The sequence below is a fragment of the Salmo salar genome, chromosome ssa14 (assembly GCF_905237065.1).
Source record: "Salmo salar chromosome ssa14, Ssal_v3.1, whole genome shotgun sequence".
Taxonomy (NCBI): Eukaryota; Metazoa; Chordata; class Actinopteri; order Salmoniformes; family Salmonidae; genus Salmo; species Salmo salar.
Window position 1 is genome coordinate 78,888,065 of NC_059455.1, and position 19,026 is coordinate 78,907,090.

The window sequence follows — 19,026 nt, forward strand, 5'->3', positions numbered from 1 at the left end:
TACGACACAAATTTTCTTTTCTGGGACGAGAGGAAAGGAGACCCCTTCCCACCCTATCCAAAACACACTGACATATACACAGTACACACCCGTCCCATAGTCTTACACCATCCACCCCCTTTTCACTGGTTCTTTTGAGACTTACATAACCGTGGCAGAAATAGCTCCAAAACCAGTGAAGAGTGATTAGGTGAACCAAAGTTCTTCTGGTGTGTGTTTTTTTTCTGTCTCGGTCTCTTTTTTTACAGTCTCAGGTTCCAGGCAGTGGTCCAAAGAGAGTGGGGCGGAGGAGAGCGGAGAGAAAACATTGTTCAGTGAGAGAGTGATTGAGGAGGGAGGAGGGGGGTTTCTAATATTGAAAGGGAAAGAAAATGAAAGAAATAGGAAGTGGGTAGGCGGAGGGAGTGTAAATAGAGTTGGGTGTATAGAGGGATGGTGGTGGGTTGGGGGAGTTGGGTCAAGGAGCTTCCTATGAGAAAAAACATTCTGGAGGAAAGGTTAGTTAAAAGATGCACTTGATTGTTTCAAGGTGCCTCCTCTCATTGGCTACAAGGGTTGTCCCCTGCCAGGGGGCATACCAAGAGTTCACAGTCTTTTCAGTGTGTGTGTGTGGTGTGTGTGTGTGGTGTGTGTGTGTGTGGCATTGTGCAGAAAGAGCTCTTCTCCCTTAAGAATGCCAAGCATTTCACAGGGTGATCCTTTCAGGGGTAGTCTAGCTAGCAAGGCCCCTGTCAGCTTAGTTAATCCCTGTGGAGATTGGACAGCCATTAGGGTGTTTCCCAAATGGCTCCCTGTTCCCTGTATAGTGCACTACTTTTGACCAGAGCACTATAGGCCCAGATGCCATATTCACAAAGCGCCGTCATGTAGGAGTGCTTATCTAGGATTTGGTCCCCGCTCTTATTACTTATAACTTACAAGGCAAAACTGATCCTAGATCAGTACTCCTACTCTGAGACACTTTGTGAATATGGGCCCTGGTCAAAAGTAGTGCACTATATAGAGAATAGGGAGCCATTTGTGACTCTGTCTTGATGTCAAACTACAAGGACCTTGTCAGCTGCGAACATGGGGGTCCACCCTGCTGGCATTCTTCAATCTCAGCTTTCACAGCACAATGTCTTGTATACAGTTTTAATATTGCAGATAGATTTTGGGTTCTATCAAATTAGTTGTTTGCATAATTTCTACTCGTTTAACTTGACAAACAAGTCTTGTTTTTTCACAGAGTAAATGCTCTAGGTCGTTTATGGCGGAGGAGGTCGTTTTATATTTTTGTGACCTCTTTGAGGAGTGTGAAATTGATTTGGCAGTGTGAAGTGAATCTAGAGCTCGTTTCTATGTAAAGCCATGAATTGTGGTCCTGTAGAGATACCATAAACGTATCGTACGTCTTAGCCAATAGCTTTGAAGGATTATGTCTCCAAGGGTAACAGGGATACACTCACATCCCCTCCCTCCCCCTTGGCATCTACCACACCCCCGTTTCCTCTCAATAGTACCCCCTCCCTCTCCAGAGCTGAGACCTATCTTTGACCACATGAATACCGTAACATTAGTTGAGAGTAGAAATAGCTCTGGCATGACTTGCAATTATGTCAAGGACTGCATTACACAATATACTACTAGGCTAAGCCCTTCCGGAGAAGGCCATTCAATACACGTTTGAAAGAATATACTCCATTGTAACTTTCTTATCTTGTTTTCTGTAGTAGAGAGTGTCTTTTGACTACGTGTCCAGACAGAAAGAGAGCAGGGCAGCTGGTGTTGTCGTGAGATGACTAGGCAAGGTGGGCCCTGGTCTGACTGCAGTAGATCCCTCAGTACTGCTGCAGGTTAAAGGAGGAGTGGGGAGGAAACGGAGAGGAGAGCGGTCGACATCGAGTTACCTCAATATGACAATACAAACCCAACACTAATGAACTGAGGGCTAGCCTAAGGGTCTGGAAGACGTTTGTTTTACGTAATAGGCTGTCTGACTCAACTCTGTGATTTGGGTCAGTGGAGCTCTTTAGATGTTGTTTTACTTGTCATTCTGGCCCTGCCCACAACATTCATCTGGACTTTTACTGCTGTCTTGGTGGAATGTTGGAAGTTGTGAAATACCTGATACATCAAATTGGAAGGGTTCTATCAACCATAGAAGATTTGACCTTTGATATGTGAAAAGATCTCATGGTAGTCATAATGGCGCCGAAGGAGATGGCCGCCGTTTTACGATCCCGTAACCAATTGTGCTATTGTGTATGTTTTTTCGTGTTATTTGTAACTTATTTTGCACATAATGTTTCTGCCACCGTGTCTTATGACCGAAAACAGCTTCTAGATATCAGGACAGTGATTACTCACCCCGTACTGGAGGAATTCTTCTTCTTCAACGAGTCGGACGGGAAGGATTTACTCCAGACACCCGACAAGGCCCTCATCCCCATCATTCGCAGGAGGAAAAGATAGAGATATCGTGGACGACGGTCCAAGTGCCTTGTAAGGATCCGTCGCCGAGAGGGTAATCTACCTTTACCATCGGTCCTATTAGCCAACATACAATCAATCGATAATAAAATAGACGAACTATGAGCACGTATATCCTATCAACGGGACATTAAAAACTGTAATACCTTATGTTTCACTGAGACCTGGCTGAAGGACGACGTTATTAACATACAGCTGGCGGGTTTTAAGCTTTTTTGGCAGGATAGAACAACGGCCTCTGGTAAGACAAGGGGCGGTGGTCTATGTGTATTTGTAAACAACAGCTGGTGCACGAAATCTAAGGAAGTCTCAAGGTTTTGCTCGCCTGAGGTAGAGTATCTAATGGTAAGCTGTAGACCACACTATTTACCAAGAGAGTTTACATCTATATTTTTGATAGCTGTCTATAAACCACCGCAGACCGATGCTGGCACTAAGACCGCACTCAATGAGCTGTATACGGCCATAAGCAAACAGGAAAACGCTCATCAAGAGGTGGCGCTCCTAGTGGCAGGGACTTTAATGCAGGGAAACTCAAATCAGTTTTACCTAATTTTTATCAGCATGTTAAATGTGCAACCAGAGGGAAAAAAATTCTAGACCACCTTTACTCCACACACAGAGACATGTAAAAAGCTCTCCCTCGCCCTCCATTTGGCAAATCTGACCATTTGTCTATCCTCCTGATTCCTGCTTACATGCAAAAACTAAAGCAGGAAGAACCAGTGACTCGGTCAATAAGAAAGTGGTCAGATGAAGCAGATGCTAAGCTACAGGACTGTTTTGCTAGCACAGACTGGAATATGTTCCGGGATTCTTCCGATTTCATTGAGGAGTACACCACATCAGTCATTGGCTTCATCAGTAAGTGCATCGATGATGTTATCCCCACAGTGACCGTAGGTATATACCCCAACCAGAAGCCACGGATTACAGGCAACATCCGCACTGAGCTAAAGGGTAGAGTTGCCGCTTTCAAGGAGCAGGTCTCTAACCCGGAAGCTTATAAGAAATCCCGCTATGCCCTCCGACGAACCATCAAACAGGCAAAATGTTAATGCAGGACTAAGATTGAATCGTACTACACCGACTCCGACACTCGTCGGATGTGGCAGGGCTTGCAAGCTATTACAGAATACAAAGGGAAGCACAGCCACCAGCTGCCCAATGACACAAATCTACCAGACGAGCTAAATTACATCTATGCTCGCTTTGAGGCAAGTAACACTGAAAGATGCAGGAGAGCACCAGCTGTCCCGGACGACTGTGTGATCAAGCTCTCCGTAGCCGATGTGAGTAAGACCTTTAAACAGGTCAATATTCACAAGAACACATGGCCAGAAGGATTACCAGGACGCGTACTGCGAGCATGTGCTGACCAACTGGCAAGTGTCTTCACTGACATTTTCAACCTGTCCCTGACAGTTTGTAATACCAAAATGTTTCAAGCAGACCACCATAGTCCCTGTGCCCAAGAACACTAAGATAACCTGCCTAAATGACTACCGATCTGTGGCACTCACGTCTGTAGCCATGAAGTGCTTTGAAAGGCTGGTCATGGCTCATATCAACACCATTATCCCAGAAATCCTAGACCCACTCCAATTTGCACACCTCCCCAACAGGTCCACAGATGATGCAACCTCTATTGCACTCAAAACTGCCCTCTCCCACCTGGACAAAAGGAACACCTATGTGATAATATTATTCATTGACAACAGCTCAGCGTTCAACACCATAGTGCCCTCAACGCTCATCACTAAGCTAAAGACCCTGGGACTAAACACCTCCCTCTGCAACTGGATCTTGACTTCCTGACGGGCCGCCCCCAGGTGATAAGGGTAGGGAACAACACATCCGCCACGCTGATTCTCAACACGGGGGTCAGGGGTGTGTGCTCAGTCCCCTCCTGTACTCCCTGTTCACTCATGAATGCATGGCCAGGCACGACTCCAACACCATCATCAAGTTTGCTGATCACCAACAACGACAAGACAGCCTATAGGGAGGAGGTCAGAGACGTGGCCGTGTGGTTCCAGGACAACAACCTCTCCCTCAACGTGATCAAGACAAAGGAGATGATTGTGGACTACAGGAAAAGGAGGGCCGAGCACGCCCCCATTCTCATCCACGTGGCTGTAGTGGAACAGGTTGAGAGCTTAAAGTTCCTTGGTGTCCACATCACCAACAAACTGTCATGGTCCAAACACACTAAGACAGTCACGAGGAGGGCACGACAAAACCTATTCCCCCTCAGGAGACTGAATGGCATGGCTGCACCATCAAGATCATCCTGACTGGTTGCATCACAGTCTGGTATGGCAACTGTTCGGCCTCCGACCGCAAGGCACTACAGAGGGTAGTGCGTACGGCCCAGTACATCACCGGGGCCAAGCTTCCTGCCATCCAGGACCTCTATATCAGGCGGTGTCAGAGGAAGGCCCTAAAAATTGTCAAAGACTTCAGCCACCCTATTCATAGACTGTTCTTTCTGCTACCGCATGGCAAGCTGTACCGGAGTGCCAAGTCTAGGTCCAAAAGGCTTCTAAACAGCTTCTACCCCCAAGCCATAAGACTCCTGAACAGCTAATCAAATGGCTACCCAGACCCCTCTTTTACTCTGCTGCTACTCTCTGTTTATAATCTATACATAGTCACTTTAACCCTACCTACATGTACATATTAACTCAATTACCTCGACTAACCGGTGCCTCCGCACATTGACTCTGTACTGGTACCCCCTGTATAAAGCCTCGCTTGTTATTTTACTGCTGCTGTTGAAATATTTCTTAATTTTATTTTCAATTTTTTACTTAACACTTATTTAAAAAAAATCTTAACTTCTTAAAGCATTGTTGGTTAAGGGCTTGTAAGTAAGCATTTCACTGTAAGGTGTATTCGGAGCATGTGACATTTCTTCGGAAACTTGACCCACAGGCTGTATTAACTGAGACTTCAGTTTGGTGCTAGAAGACATCATGCCAAAATATCAAGGTGAAATGTATGGCATGTGGTTTGTCCCAGCATGCATTGCAGTTAGACACAACATGGAATATCATATCCTGTTGAAGGTACAGTTGCCATGCTGTTATATGTGGGGGTGGTGGGGATTTCAGTGATAGTATCGCTAGGTGTTATGACCCTTTGTGTGGCGGAATAGTGTGAATCACAGATGAGAGAAGGAAGTTGGTGGGTGACATCTATACTCGGGCTGGAGTCCCTCATATCTTGACTATACAGAACATGGTATGTTTGGCTGTGGTTACTCTGTGTTGCTTCAGCTTTCTAGCAAGATGCAACTCAATAGACTCTTCAGTATCATGACTGTGGCTGGACCGACCTCTCATAGACTATTGACTTAGTTTGACAGAGATGCTAGCTTCAGCCTGGAGTTTGTCATTTATGGATTATCTCAATACTGTTAGTTCAAACACCGCTCTATCGCTACACCGAACTAAAAAAATACTTGTCTTTGGGGATAAAGTACCATCTGAAAACATTAAGTATGCCTCGTTGGACTTTTGACGATAATTCGGCAGCCTCTGCCGCTCTTTCGGTGCGTTGCGGATAATGCACGCCTTTTCTTGGAGTGCGCCAGAGCAGTTCTTCCACTGTTGGGAGAAATGGCAATGCATATTAATATATGTTAGTTGCATGCAAATAAAGGTTGCTTTTCTACCACTCCCAAAACTGAAGCACAATCATGGACTTGGATTCATAGGTGAAGGACTGTTATGGTTGAATACGATCCAAAAACAATGAGGAAGTCTGCTGCAGTGTTGAGTGGTTGTATGAAACCAATCAGTACGCCAAACAACATTCTTAACCGTATGAACCAATCAATATACCAAGCAAAGTTCTTAACCGTATAAACCAATCAGTACGCCAAGCAAAGTTTTTAACTGTGCCAGCCCGCTCTTAATTTCTATTTAGTTTTGACTCCCATAAATTCGATGTCTGAACTGTGCGTTATTTTGTTATTGTATTTTTATTAGAACCCCCATTAGGTGTTGTGAAAGCAGCAGCTACTCTTCCTGGGGTCCACATGAAACATGACATAATACAGAACAATAACAGACAATAACAGCTCAAGGACAGAGCTACATACATTTAAAATAAATATATAAATACAAAAGGTTCTGTACTGACAAGACACTGAGAAGACAGAGATACCTATACCATAGGCCTACAGTCACATCTATCAATTTCATGCTTACATACAGTACATATATATCAGTTGACATATACATACAAGTTATTTAGGTCAGATAGAGGAAGGGCATCTGTACTGTAGTCTGTAACTGGACATTAGTATTGATTCACTACTGTAGTCTGTAACTGGACTGTAGTGTTGATTCACGACTGTACTATAGTCTGTAACTGGACTGTAGTATTGATTCACTACTGTAGTCTAACTGGACAGTAGTATTGATTTACTACTGTACTATAGTATGTAACGGTACTGTAGCATTGATTCACTACTGTAGTCTGTAACTAGACAGTAGTATTGATTCACTACTGTACTGTAGTCTGTAACTGGACAGTAGAATTGATTCACTACTGTAGTCTGTAACTGGACTGTAGTATTGATTCACTACTGTAGTCTGTAACTGGACTGTAGTATTGATTCACTACTGTAGTCTGTAACTGGACAGTAGTATTGATTCACTACTGTAGTCTGTAACTGGACTGTAGTATTGATTCACTACTGTAGTCTGTAACTGGACTGTAGTATTGATTCACTACTGTAGTCTGTAACTGGACTGTAGTATTGATTCACTACTGTAGTCTGTAACTGGACTGTAGTATTGATTCACTACTGTAGTATAGTATGTAACTGGACTGTAGTATTGATTCACTACTGTAGTCTGTAACTGGACTGTAGTATTGATTCACTACTGTACTGTAGTCTGTAACTGGACAGTAGTATTGATTCACTACTGTAGTCTGTAACTGGACAGTAGTATTGATTCACTACTGTAGTATAGTATGTAACTGGACTGTAGTATTGATTCACTACTATAGTCTGTAACTGGACAGTAGTATTGATTCACTACTGTACTGTAGTCTGTAACTGGACTGTAGTATTGATTCACTACTGTAGTCTGTAACTGGACTGTAGTATTGATTCACTACTGTACTGTAGTCTGTAACTGGACAGTAGTATTGATTCACTACTGTAGTCTGTAACTGGACTGTAGTATTGATTCACTACTGTAGTCTGTAACTGGACAGTAGTATTGATTCACTACTGTACTATAGTATGTAACTGGACTGTAGCATTGATTCACTACTGTAGTCTAACTGGACAGTAGTATTGGTTCACTACTGTACTATAGTCTGTAACTGGACTGTAGTATTGATTCACTACTGTACTATAATCTGTAACTGGACTGTAGTATTGATTCACTACTGTAGTCTGTAACTGGACAGTAGTATTGATTCACTACTGTACTGTCTGTATACACGTGGCATCATACCCTAATGCAAGGGGAAAGGAAACGTGGCATGCCATGATAGATGGTTGGTAATGCCTACATACAGACTTGTAGGTTTGTCGGCTACATTAGAAATGTTAAAGTCTAAGTTGTGAGGTGGTATAGCCCTTACTGGCCTTAAGAGAATCTGAGAATCTCAGGACGTGAGGTTTTACCCAGTCTCCCTGTGTAATTATGTTATTACAAGCACATTGGCTCGCGTTTAAACAGCCTTAGTAATCAGAGGGTCAGCAGTGTGCTCTAGGATCGGTCCAAATGAAGAAATTACCATGATCTCTGAACTTCCTTCCAGTCCCACTAGTCGGTTTTACCTAGAACCCTTCACAAGGCCCATTTATTCGCTTTGCGTCCCAAATGGCAGGCACCCTGTTCCCTGTATAGTGCACTATTTTTGACCAGAACCCTATGTGCCCTGGTCAAAAGTAGTGCACTATATAGGGAATAGGGTGCCATTTGGGACACAGCCTTGAACTGGCTCTCACCCTCAGCTTCAGCAGCAGGGTACACTCAGAGGAACAGGCCGTTCATAGTCATCAGGTCCTCATTACCGTCATTACTATAATTATTTTCTATATTTACCTATGGTAATGAGGCCAAATGAGATGTGCTGGTTCACCCGTTCTTATGCAGTATGTGCCACCATCACCCCCGGGTGCACGTGTTACAGTGGGCTGGCCCTAATTTTCACACTAGCAGCCCATTGCTGGGGTTGGGGTACCACATCTGGACTTCATGGGAACACCGCGATGTTCTCACATTTGGGGGGAGGCACTTGTTGTTGGGACTTGGGAGAGGTTTAAATCATGTCTCTTTAAATGCAGCTAACCCTGCGTTCATAACTAAGTTGGAAGGTGGTATATACCACATGATTGGGAAAAATCTCCTTGAATGCCCCTCCAAATGGTAATTACTATTGGGAAACTCGTCTATCATCCCTGAGCTCCGACTTCTCCCACATGCTGACCTCTGACATCACATACTAAGGAAATGACCTTGATTAGAGCATTTTCGGCAATTAAACACAACAACAAAACATTATTTATATAAAGCTATCTATTAACATGTTTTTTTTAACACTATTATTTGTTAACAAGTATGATAGCTGCACTTTTAGTTTATGGTTGACAGCATGTTGGCCATTAGTCATTCCGGCGTTTCTCAACGAATTCGAAAGCACGTGAATGCCTCCAACTGGTATTTACAACTTCCCACTTGGTTATGAACGCAGCATAGGGCTGCTGCTCCCTCCTTCCCATTGCCCTGGGACACAGATCTGTGCTGCGGTGTGGTCGTGGTGGTGAAGTTGGCTGCGGCAGAGGGGGAATTTGGACTGTCGTATTTGTGAGCTCATATACCCAAAGCCACCTTCATTAGGTTGATGTGTACTCTGGAGGCTGAGCCAGAACCACCCAGTGAGCCCTTCCTGTAAACTTATTGACTGGGAGGAAAGCTGGGGCCCCGTTCAGTGGTAACGTTACGTAAGGGCTTTTTATTTTCGGTTGGTCAGCAACTCAGTATACGTGTTCCCACACTCAAATGAGAGAACTGTTATTTGTGCTTCGGCGAGACACACCAGTGAAAAATACCCCTGTTGATATAGAAGTGTGTGAGTCATAGAACACTCCAGAATGAATGGAAAAGTGTTAGGTCTAAGTTAAGGGGAATGAAAGGGGCTAGACAGCTAGATGTGTGTGTGTGTGTGTGTGTGTGTGTGTGTGTGTGTGTGTGTGTGTGTGTGTGTGTGTGTGTGTGTGTGTGTGTGGAGGGCTGTGCGTGTGTGCGTGCGTGCGTGTGTGGAGGGCTGTGTGTGTGTGCGTGCGTGCGTGCGTGCGCGCGTGCGCGTGTGTGCGTGCGTGCGTGTGTGTGTGTGGAGGGCTGTGCGTGCGTGTGCGTGTGCGTGCGTGCGTGTGTGGAGGGCTGTGTGTGTGCGTGCGTGTGCGTGTGTGTGTGTGTGTGCGTGTGTGTGTGGAGGGCTGTGTGTGTGTGTGTGCGTGCGCGCGTGTGTGTGTGTGTGTGTGTGTGTGTGTGTGTGTGTGTGTGTGTGTGTGTGTGTTCCAGCCTCCAGGTGTGGGTCTGGATAGCTCAACGTATCACTATTCCACACTTTCTACTGACAACAGCATGAGGCCAAGGCTACAGTATATATATCACTAGCCAGATGTAGCTAGCCAAGGACAGAGAAACATGAAGCACATCTCCAACGAGGTGGTGTCAGGGTTTCCTTTCACTTCAGTCATTAGCGTACGTATCTCTAAACACACACTGTTTCTGTGTGTGTTTACTTCTTATCTTAAAAGTCGTATCTAAGTACTGGTGCTGGATAGTAACTCGTTATCAGTTTGTGATGAAGCCACCTGCCAAGCGACGGACACAGTCAACACACTGAAGAATGTTTGTTGTAGATACCTGGTGAGAAACCTAGGTGATTCATTATCTCTCTCCAACTCTAGTAAACCTCGGTCACTCTGTGTTACCATGCCGTTAGGGACGTTAGGTAAGGGAAGGACTAGAAAGCCCCTGGTCATGGTTGGTGTCATGAGAGGCGGTGGAATGCCTCTCTCACCAAGCTACTTAACAGCTAGTTTAAAGATAACTACCAAGTTACAGTAAGCCTGTTGGTTCTCACCATGTAGAGTAAGGCTACGTCGGAGCCTAGGAGCCGGGGCCTCCCAGCACTCTGACAAATGGCAAACACGTGTTTACTGGAGGATAAGCAGCCAGCTGAGTCACCTCGTTATGACTAACCAATGTTTATGCCGGGCATATATGTACACATGCGCTGATTGGTCAGTCACACCTGCTCCAATTACACATCAGTAGTAGTAGTGTGAATTTGTGTGAGTGGGTGTATGTTTCACCCTGTTCTCTGTGTTCCAGGTGATGTGTGTTAGTTAGACCTAGTGTTTGTCACGGCATTTCTCCACACGCTCATTCACCCAGTTGTCAGACCTCCTAAGAAGTCTAACCTTTGAGTTTATTCACTGTCAGTAAGCAGTGATGACTGCTGATGACAGACTGTATATGTTGGATTTGTGCTACTGTATTAATGTACTGGCCGTCTTCTGTGTCCTGATCTTATCTTCACCAAGACCTCTTACCTTCATCAAGACCTCTAACCATCAAGACCTCTTACCTTCATCAAGACCTTGCTGACCCATTTTGTGAAGGTATTTTTCTGTACCCGGTCTCGTCCATCTATGGGAGAGAGAGAGAGATGATCGATATCAAACAGCAGGGAGAGACTGCATCTAGATAAAGTGTTTTGAACAAATTGAGGTTTATGGAATCACTCATATAAGGGATCACTTGTTCAGATGAAGTACTAGGCCAACAACAATTGAAAATAAGTTTAAAGCATACCATGTCTGTGTAAGTCCTTGTGGTGCTTCAGACCTGCAAAAAAAACAAAGGTGTGATTGTGTTTGCAATGTGTGTGAGGCTGAGCTGTTGACACTTGGGCAGGGGTGTCAAATTCTCCACCGAAGGGCTGCACTGAAAATGTGTTGTATTTCCTCACCATCAAAAACACCATCACAAAGTCTATCCATCATTTTTGGAATTTCCGATGCTCCCTGACTGTCTAGCTTTCATTTGGGTGATTATTAGCGAGCTGGAAACAGTCAAGAAACTGTATGAATGTAGGTCCATTATCATTCTACACAGTTTGGATTTGGTTTTAGTCATTTTATATTCATTAGTAAATATTTGTATTATTATTATTTATTCAAACCACCCGCTGGCCGGATTGGACCCCCTCACGGGCCATATGTTTGACACCCCTACAGTAGAGGAAACTGAATGCTGGCAGTCAGAGATGAACACTAGCAGACTGTGGGTGGTTTGGAAGTGTTGGGATTAGTGGAGCGTTTTTCATCAGCGTCTCACTGCTCTTATCTTCACACTCTCAGAGCTTAGCTGAGCAAAGCTCTCTCACTGTGTGTGTAATTGTTTGTGTTTGTGCTAAAATGAACTGTCTGGTCATTTGTGTTGGCAGATGATCGCATTAATCTGTGTAATTAGTGGAAGATCAACAGTCTGCAAAGGATGATGACGTTATCATGTCTGTTATGGCAGTGACCTCAAAGAAATGATACCTCTCCAGTCCTCCTCACCCAGTAAATATTAAAATGCACCGTGAACACCACTATAGCCAAGAGTTTACTTATAGAACTGTTGTCTCAGCAATGGACCAAACCTTCATCCATAGATGAAATTGGATTTATGTAGATGTCTATATTCATATAAGGGGTTAACAAGGCGGTTCATACTCAAAATAATCAGCATTTATCTTCCTCCCTCTTATAAAACAGTAATACGTTCATCATCAGATTACCAATGAACAAGAACAGATCCCAGCAGATCCTCTCCCATTGGCCAGCAGCATGCCGTGACATTAAGGGGTCAAGTATTGCGGAGCTTCAGGCGTGCAGGCAAGCAGCCGGGTGGTGGGGGGTAATTGGTGGCTCTGACAGAGCACTGACACAACGGTTAGTGAAGCCAGATGCCCAGTGAGAGATAACGATTCCACCAGTCTAGTAAAGGTTCACATGGGAACCCTGTGAATCAGAGTGGGTGGGAAAAAGGAAAAGGCCATGGAACGGTCGGGGAACATTCAGGGAACGGTCAGGCTGAAAGGAAGGCGTCCTGAGTGACAGAGCAAAGGGTCCGATAACGTGTGCTTGAGAGGGCGAGAGAAAGAAAGAGTGTGTGTGAGAGAGGGGACTTAGCCTGAATTCTTAAATGAGAGGCTATATGCAGGAATAGCATACAAGTGTTCCCTAAAAACTGCCTATATGTTTTTGTATTCTATTCATTGCTCTGTAGAACGAGCTGTTTGTTACTGCAATGAATGGTCTTGTACTGTATCAGATTTGGTGTCAGATTTTATGCCCAGCCCAACCCAGCTAAGGGTTCTCTGGTGTCATAGCGAGTGAAAAGCAGAAGCACACTGTGTGTTACACGGTGACCTCAATCCCGACAGTCCCTCTGTGGCAGTTTATCTCTGGTTGGGATGTGATGATGAGAATCATTTTTGTGGATGTATGTTGAGATAGTAATACCACCACAGTGGCTTTACTAGCGCAGAGGATATCTATATGATGTATTTATTTTGCTCTATACTGTATGTCCGTTTGCTCAGATGGATGTGTTTACCAGGGCAATTTGGGCTAAGTGCCTGTCCCCTATAGACACAATAGTGGGGGTTTCATATCTCAAGTGCTGTGGTTGGGAACCATTATCCTTAACCACTGCACACCAACCAACCGGTTGGGTAACCGTGCCCTGGAGCACACACAGCAAAGACTGAGAAAATCCTATCAAGTTCAAATCAGTCAAAAAGACATCTGGCATGGGACCTAATAGAATTTTGCATGGTAATTGCAAGTTACACATTGAACAGTTGTGACAGTTCACTCTAAGACTTACTGTACATAACAACCTCGTGGACTAGAACAGTGGTTCCCAAACTGTGGGGAGCACTCCCTCAGGGCGGCGCGAGGGGTTGGCGGGGGGGCCTCCCCCCCATAAAAAAAACGTACTTTTGAAAGTTGTAATAGTAGAATGCACAAGGTGCTATGTTGAAATTGGATAGTGCATCACTAGTTCCCCTTGTCATATTAGTCATTGTATACCTTGGAGAGCTACTGTATTTATAACTTGACATAAATGTCCAGATCAACTAGCCCATGTCAGCTAATGCTTTTTTACTTTGGTTTTTTAGCCCATAGATATTGTTGTTATTAGTCACTCAAATATCATATGAATACACATTAGACATGGCAAAATGTATAGAATTGTAAGGAAATGTGCGTTAAAACTGCAACATTTTCTTTGCATCCAATGACAAAATGTGTACAATTGCAGGAAATAAGCTTTAAAACTGCAAAATTCTCTATACTAACAAGAGGAGTGTGAACAGTTTGTGTTATGAACAGTAGAAATATGGGCTCCCGAGTGGCGCAGCGGTCTAAGGCACTGTATCTCAGTGCAAGAGGTGTCACTATAGTAACTGGTTCGAATCCAGGCTGTATCACATCTGACCGTGATTGGAAGTCCCATAGGGTGGTGCACAATTGGCCCAGCGTCATCTGGATTTGGCTGGAGTAGGCAGTCATTGTAAATAAGAATTTGTTCTTAACTGACTTGCCTAGTTAAACTAGAAGACCATCATTTTACATGTAGTAATGTTCACTATGTGCTCAAGCCCGTAGACGTGTTGCTAAAAGCAGTGACGGGCTAAAACTAGGCTATAAACTCATCTGTATGTTGCTCAATGCTCACTGTAGACTAGCATATAGTCCAACCTACAGTCTTTTTCTTTAAGCAGTGACAGGCTAAAAGACTATAAACTGTATGTTGCTAAATGTAGACTGACTTCCTCTCTTCTCTCTGTAGAACCTGATGGCCAAGGCGTTGTACGACAACGTGCCGGAATCCCCGGAGGAGTTGGCCTTCCGGAAGGGAGACATCCTAACGATCATTGAGCAAAACACGGGCGGCCTTGAGGGCTGGTGGCTCTGCTCGCTGCATGGGCGCCAGGGCATCGCCCCCGGCAACCGCCTCAAGCTGCTGATTGGTCCCATGTTCGATACCCAGTCTCCGGCTGCCCAATCGTCACCTACGGGCTCAGCCTACCAGCAGAAGGTGGGCATGTCGTCGTCCCAGGGGCTGTACCAGGTGCCGCCCTCCCAGAGCCCGGGTCAGCAGGGCATCTACCAGGTGCCTCCAGGGCAGGATGTCTACCAGGTCCCCCCACAGAGGAGCGCCCTGGCTGCAGACAACACCCCCAGCAAGGTAAGAGACCTGGAGAGACAGAGGGTTGGGGGGAGACAGAGAGAGAGCGAGAGAGAGAGAGAGAGAGAGAGAGAGAGAGAGAGAGAGAGAGAGAGAGAACAGAGACCCAGAAAACCTGAGCCTACACCATCACTATGGTGAATCACTAAAACAATACAGAAATACACTACAGAAAAAGAAGGAACAGCACATCAGAAATCAGCTCAATGTATTTGAAGAATCAATTGAATGTAACCACTTCTGGGAAAATTGGAAAACTCTAAACAAACAACAACACAAAGAGTTATCTATCCAAAATGGAGATGTATGGATAAACCACTTCTCCAATCTTTTTGACTCTATAACAAAGAACAAACGGCCAAAACATGTACATGATCAAATACAAATCTTGGAATCAACTATTAAGGACTACCAGAACACACTGGATTCTCAAATTACATTGAATGAACTACAGGACAAAATACAAACCCTCCATGTGTATTTGTATGTATGTGTTTATGTATGTATATTTATATATATATATATATATATATTGTATGTGTATATATAGATATATATATTTACCCCAAAAATATATGGGGGATTGGAAATGATCTACCCCCTAAAAAATATATATATACTGCTCAAAAAAATAAAGGGAACACTTAAACAACACAATGTAACTCCAAGTCAATCACACTTCTGTGAAATCAAACTGTCCACTTAGGAAGCAACACTGATTGACAATAAATTTCACATGCTGTTGTGCAAATGGAATAGACAACAGGTGGAAATTATAGGCAATTAGCAAGACACCCCCAATAAAGGAGTGGTTCTGCAGGTGGTAACCACAGACAACTTCTCAGTTCCTATGCTTCCTGGCTGATGTTTTGGTCACTTCTGAATGCTGGCGGTGCTCTCACTCTTGTGGTAGCATGAGACGGAGTCTACAACCCACACAAGTCGCTCAGGTAGTGCAGCTCATCCAGGATGGCACATCAATGCGAGCTGTGGCAGAAAGGTTTGCTGTGTCTGTCAGCGTAGTGTCCAGAGCATGGAGGCGCTACCAGGAGACAGGCCAGTACATCAGGAGACGTGGAGGAGGCCGTAGGAGGGCAACAACCCAGCAGCAGGACCGCTACCTCCGCCTTTGTGCAAGGACGAGCACTGCCAGAGCCCTGCAAATTGACCTCCAGCAGGCCATAAATGTGCATGTGTCTGCTCAAACGGTCAGAAACAGACTCCATGAGGGTGGTATGAGGGCCCGACGTCCACAGGTGGGGGTTGTGCTTACAGCCCAACACCGTGCAGGACGTTTGGCATTTGCCAGAGAACACCAAGATTGGCAAATTCGCCACTGGCACCCTGTGCTCTTCACAGATGAAAGCAGGTTCACACTGAGCATGTGACAGACGTGACAGAGTCTGGAGACGCCGTGGAGAACGTTCTGCTGCCTGCAACATCCTCCAGAATGACCGGTTTGGTGGTGGGTCAGTCATGGTGTGGGGTGGCATTTCTTTGGGGGGCCGCACAGCCCTCCATGTGCTCGCCAGAGGTAGCCTGACTGCCATTAGGTACCGAGATGAGATCCTCAGACCCCTTGTGAGACCATATGCTGTTGCAGTTGGCCCTGGGTTCCTCCTAATGCAAGACAATGCTAGACCTCATGTGGCTGGAGTGTGTCAGCAGTTCCTGCAAGAGGAAGGCATTGATGCTATGGACTGGCCCGCCCGTTCCCCAGACCTGAATCCAATTGAGCACATCTGGGACATCATGTCTCGCTCCATCCACCAACACCACGTTGCACCACAGACTGTCCAGGAGTTGGCAGATGCTTTAGTCCAGGTCTGGGAGGAGATCCCTCAGGAGACCATCCGCCACCTCATCAGGAGCATGCCCAGGCGTTGTAGGGAGGTCATACAGGCACGTGGAGGCCACACACACTACTGAGCCTCATTTTGACTTGTTTTAAGGACATTACATCAAAGTTGGATCAGCCTGTAGTGTGGTTTTCCACTTTAATTTTGAGTGTGACTCCAAATCCAGGCCTCCATGGGTTGATAAATTGGATTTCCATTGATTATTTTTGTGTGATTTCGTTGTCAGCACATTCAACTATGTAAAGAAAAAAGTATTTAATAAGATTATTTAATTCATTCAGATCTAGGATGTGTTATTTTAGTGTTCCCTTAATTTTTTTGAGCAGTGTATATTCAATAAGGGCAACCAGTGAAGAACAAACTCCATTGTAAATACAAACTATATTTATGTCTATTTATTTTCCCTTTTGTAATTTAACTATTTGCACATCATTACAACACTGCATATAGACATATGACATTTGACATTTTTTTATTCTTTTGGAACTTTTTTGAGTCATGTTTACTGTTCATTTTTGTATTGTTTATTTCACTTGCTTTGGCCATGTAAACATGTTTCCCATGCCAATAAAGCCCCTTAAATTGAATTGAAGGAGTGAGTGAGTGAGTGAGTGAGTGAGTGAGTGAGTGAGTGAGTGAGTGAGTGAGCGAGCGCTCCTGGTGTTGTACCAGGAGCAGGTTAAAGCTCCCGAGTGGTGCAGCGGTCTAAGGCACTGCATCTCAGTGCTCAGTGTGTCACTACAGTCCCTGATCCCAGGCTGTATCACAACCGGCTGTGATCGGGAGTCCCATAGGGCGGCGCACAATTGGCCCAGCGTTGTCCGGGTTAGGGGAGTGTTTGGCCGGGGTAGGCTGTCAATGAAAAATATGAATTTGTTCTTAATTGACTTGCCTAGTTAAATAAAGGTTAACTTAAATATTAATATAAGTTAAGGGTTAGCTTTAGGGAAAATAGGATTTTGAATGAGAATCATTTGTTTGGTCCCCACAAGGATAGTAAAACAAATGTGTGTGTGCGTGCGTGTGAGTCTGCATGTGTGTGTGTGTGTGCGTGTGTGCGTGTGTGTGTGTGTGTGTAAGGAGAGAGAGACCGAGTTACTGCTCAGCTAAAGCTGGTCCCCTGACCTCAGGGTTCTGGGATTATCAAAGGGGATTGAAACCCCATAAACACCAGCAGACACAGGAGACATTAAATACTACAGGGCTTGACGCTTTACAGTTTAAACCATGGGCTGTTCTGTTCTCCTGCAACGCCACTGGCCTCAGACCTGTCTTATGAGAGTCATTACACAGACATAGTCACAGGCCAGAGGGATTGCAGGGCTGCAAATGTAAATGAAATGTGGACAGGGTGTGGCCTGATGTTAGTTCACCACAGAACAGGTCAGTGTTTTTATGCATAGAGAGAGCAAGACTCCCATTTGGCTTATTTGTGTGTTGGCGAGCTGTGTGTAGGGCCAGGGAAGCCACAGAAGGGCACTGAACGGGGCACAACTCATGGAAAAGCAAACAGTGCAGCACCAGATGCCTGTACTTAGGTCTCTGCACTCAAATACAATACTCAGGTCACAGACAACAACCAAGCCCAGTGCAAATGGATTCACCAGTTGTTTATATGTCTATTTATGTTCCATGCGGTACAGTATAGCTGTGTATTTCTGTCGTGTAATAACCTATACACTACAGTATATCAATAAAAGCACATAAATACATGCATTCGGAAAAGTATTCAGACCCCTTGACTTTTTCCACATTTTGTTACGTTACAGACTTATTCTAAAATGGATTTTTTAAAAATACAAATATCATCAATCTACACACAATACCCCATAATGACAAAGCAAAAACAGGTTTTTCGACATTTTAGAAAAAATGTGTAAATAAATAACTGAAATATCACATTTCTATAAGTATTCAGACACTTTACTCAGTATTTTGTTGAAGCACCTTTGGCAGCGATTACAGCCTCGAGTCTTCTTGGGTATAACTATACAAGCTTGGCACACCTGTATTTGGGAGTTTTTCCTATTCTTCTCTGCAGATCCTCTCAAGCTCTGTCAAGTTGGATTGGGAGCGTCGCTGCACAGCTATTTTCAGGACTCTCCAGAGATGTTTGATCAGGTTCTAGACCGGCCTCTGGCTGGGCCACTCAAGGACATTTAGAGACTTGTCCAGAATCCTCTCCTGCGTTGTCTTGGCTGTGTGCTTAGCGTCATTGTCTTGTTGGAAGGTGAACCTTCGCCCCAGTCTGAGGTCCTGAGCGTTCTGGAGCAGATTTTCATCAAGGATCTCTCTATACTTTGCTCTGTTCATCTTTCCCTCGATCCTGACTAGTTTCCCACTCCCTGCCGCTGAAAAACATCCCCACAGCATGATGCTGCCACCACCATGCTTCACCGTAG

At 44.7% G+C, this 19,026-nt stretch overlaps 1 protein-coding gene across 2 annotated transcripts in view; it reads left to right on the plus strand.

The window, feature by feature from the left end:
- The window catches only part of LOC106570363 (enhancer of filamentation 1-like), a 49,043-nt gene that overhangs the window by 8,142 nt on the left and 21,875 nt on the right, over positions 1-19,026 (plus strand). For both annotated transcript variants that reach the window (XM_014142590.2, XM_045694836.1), the window contains exon 2: positions 14,367-14,765. In XM_014142590.2, the coding sequence (XP_013998065.2) occupies positions 14,367-14,765 (399 nt within the window). The remainder of the gene's footprint in view (positions 1-14,366; positions 14,766-19,026) is intronic.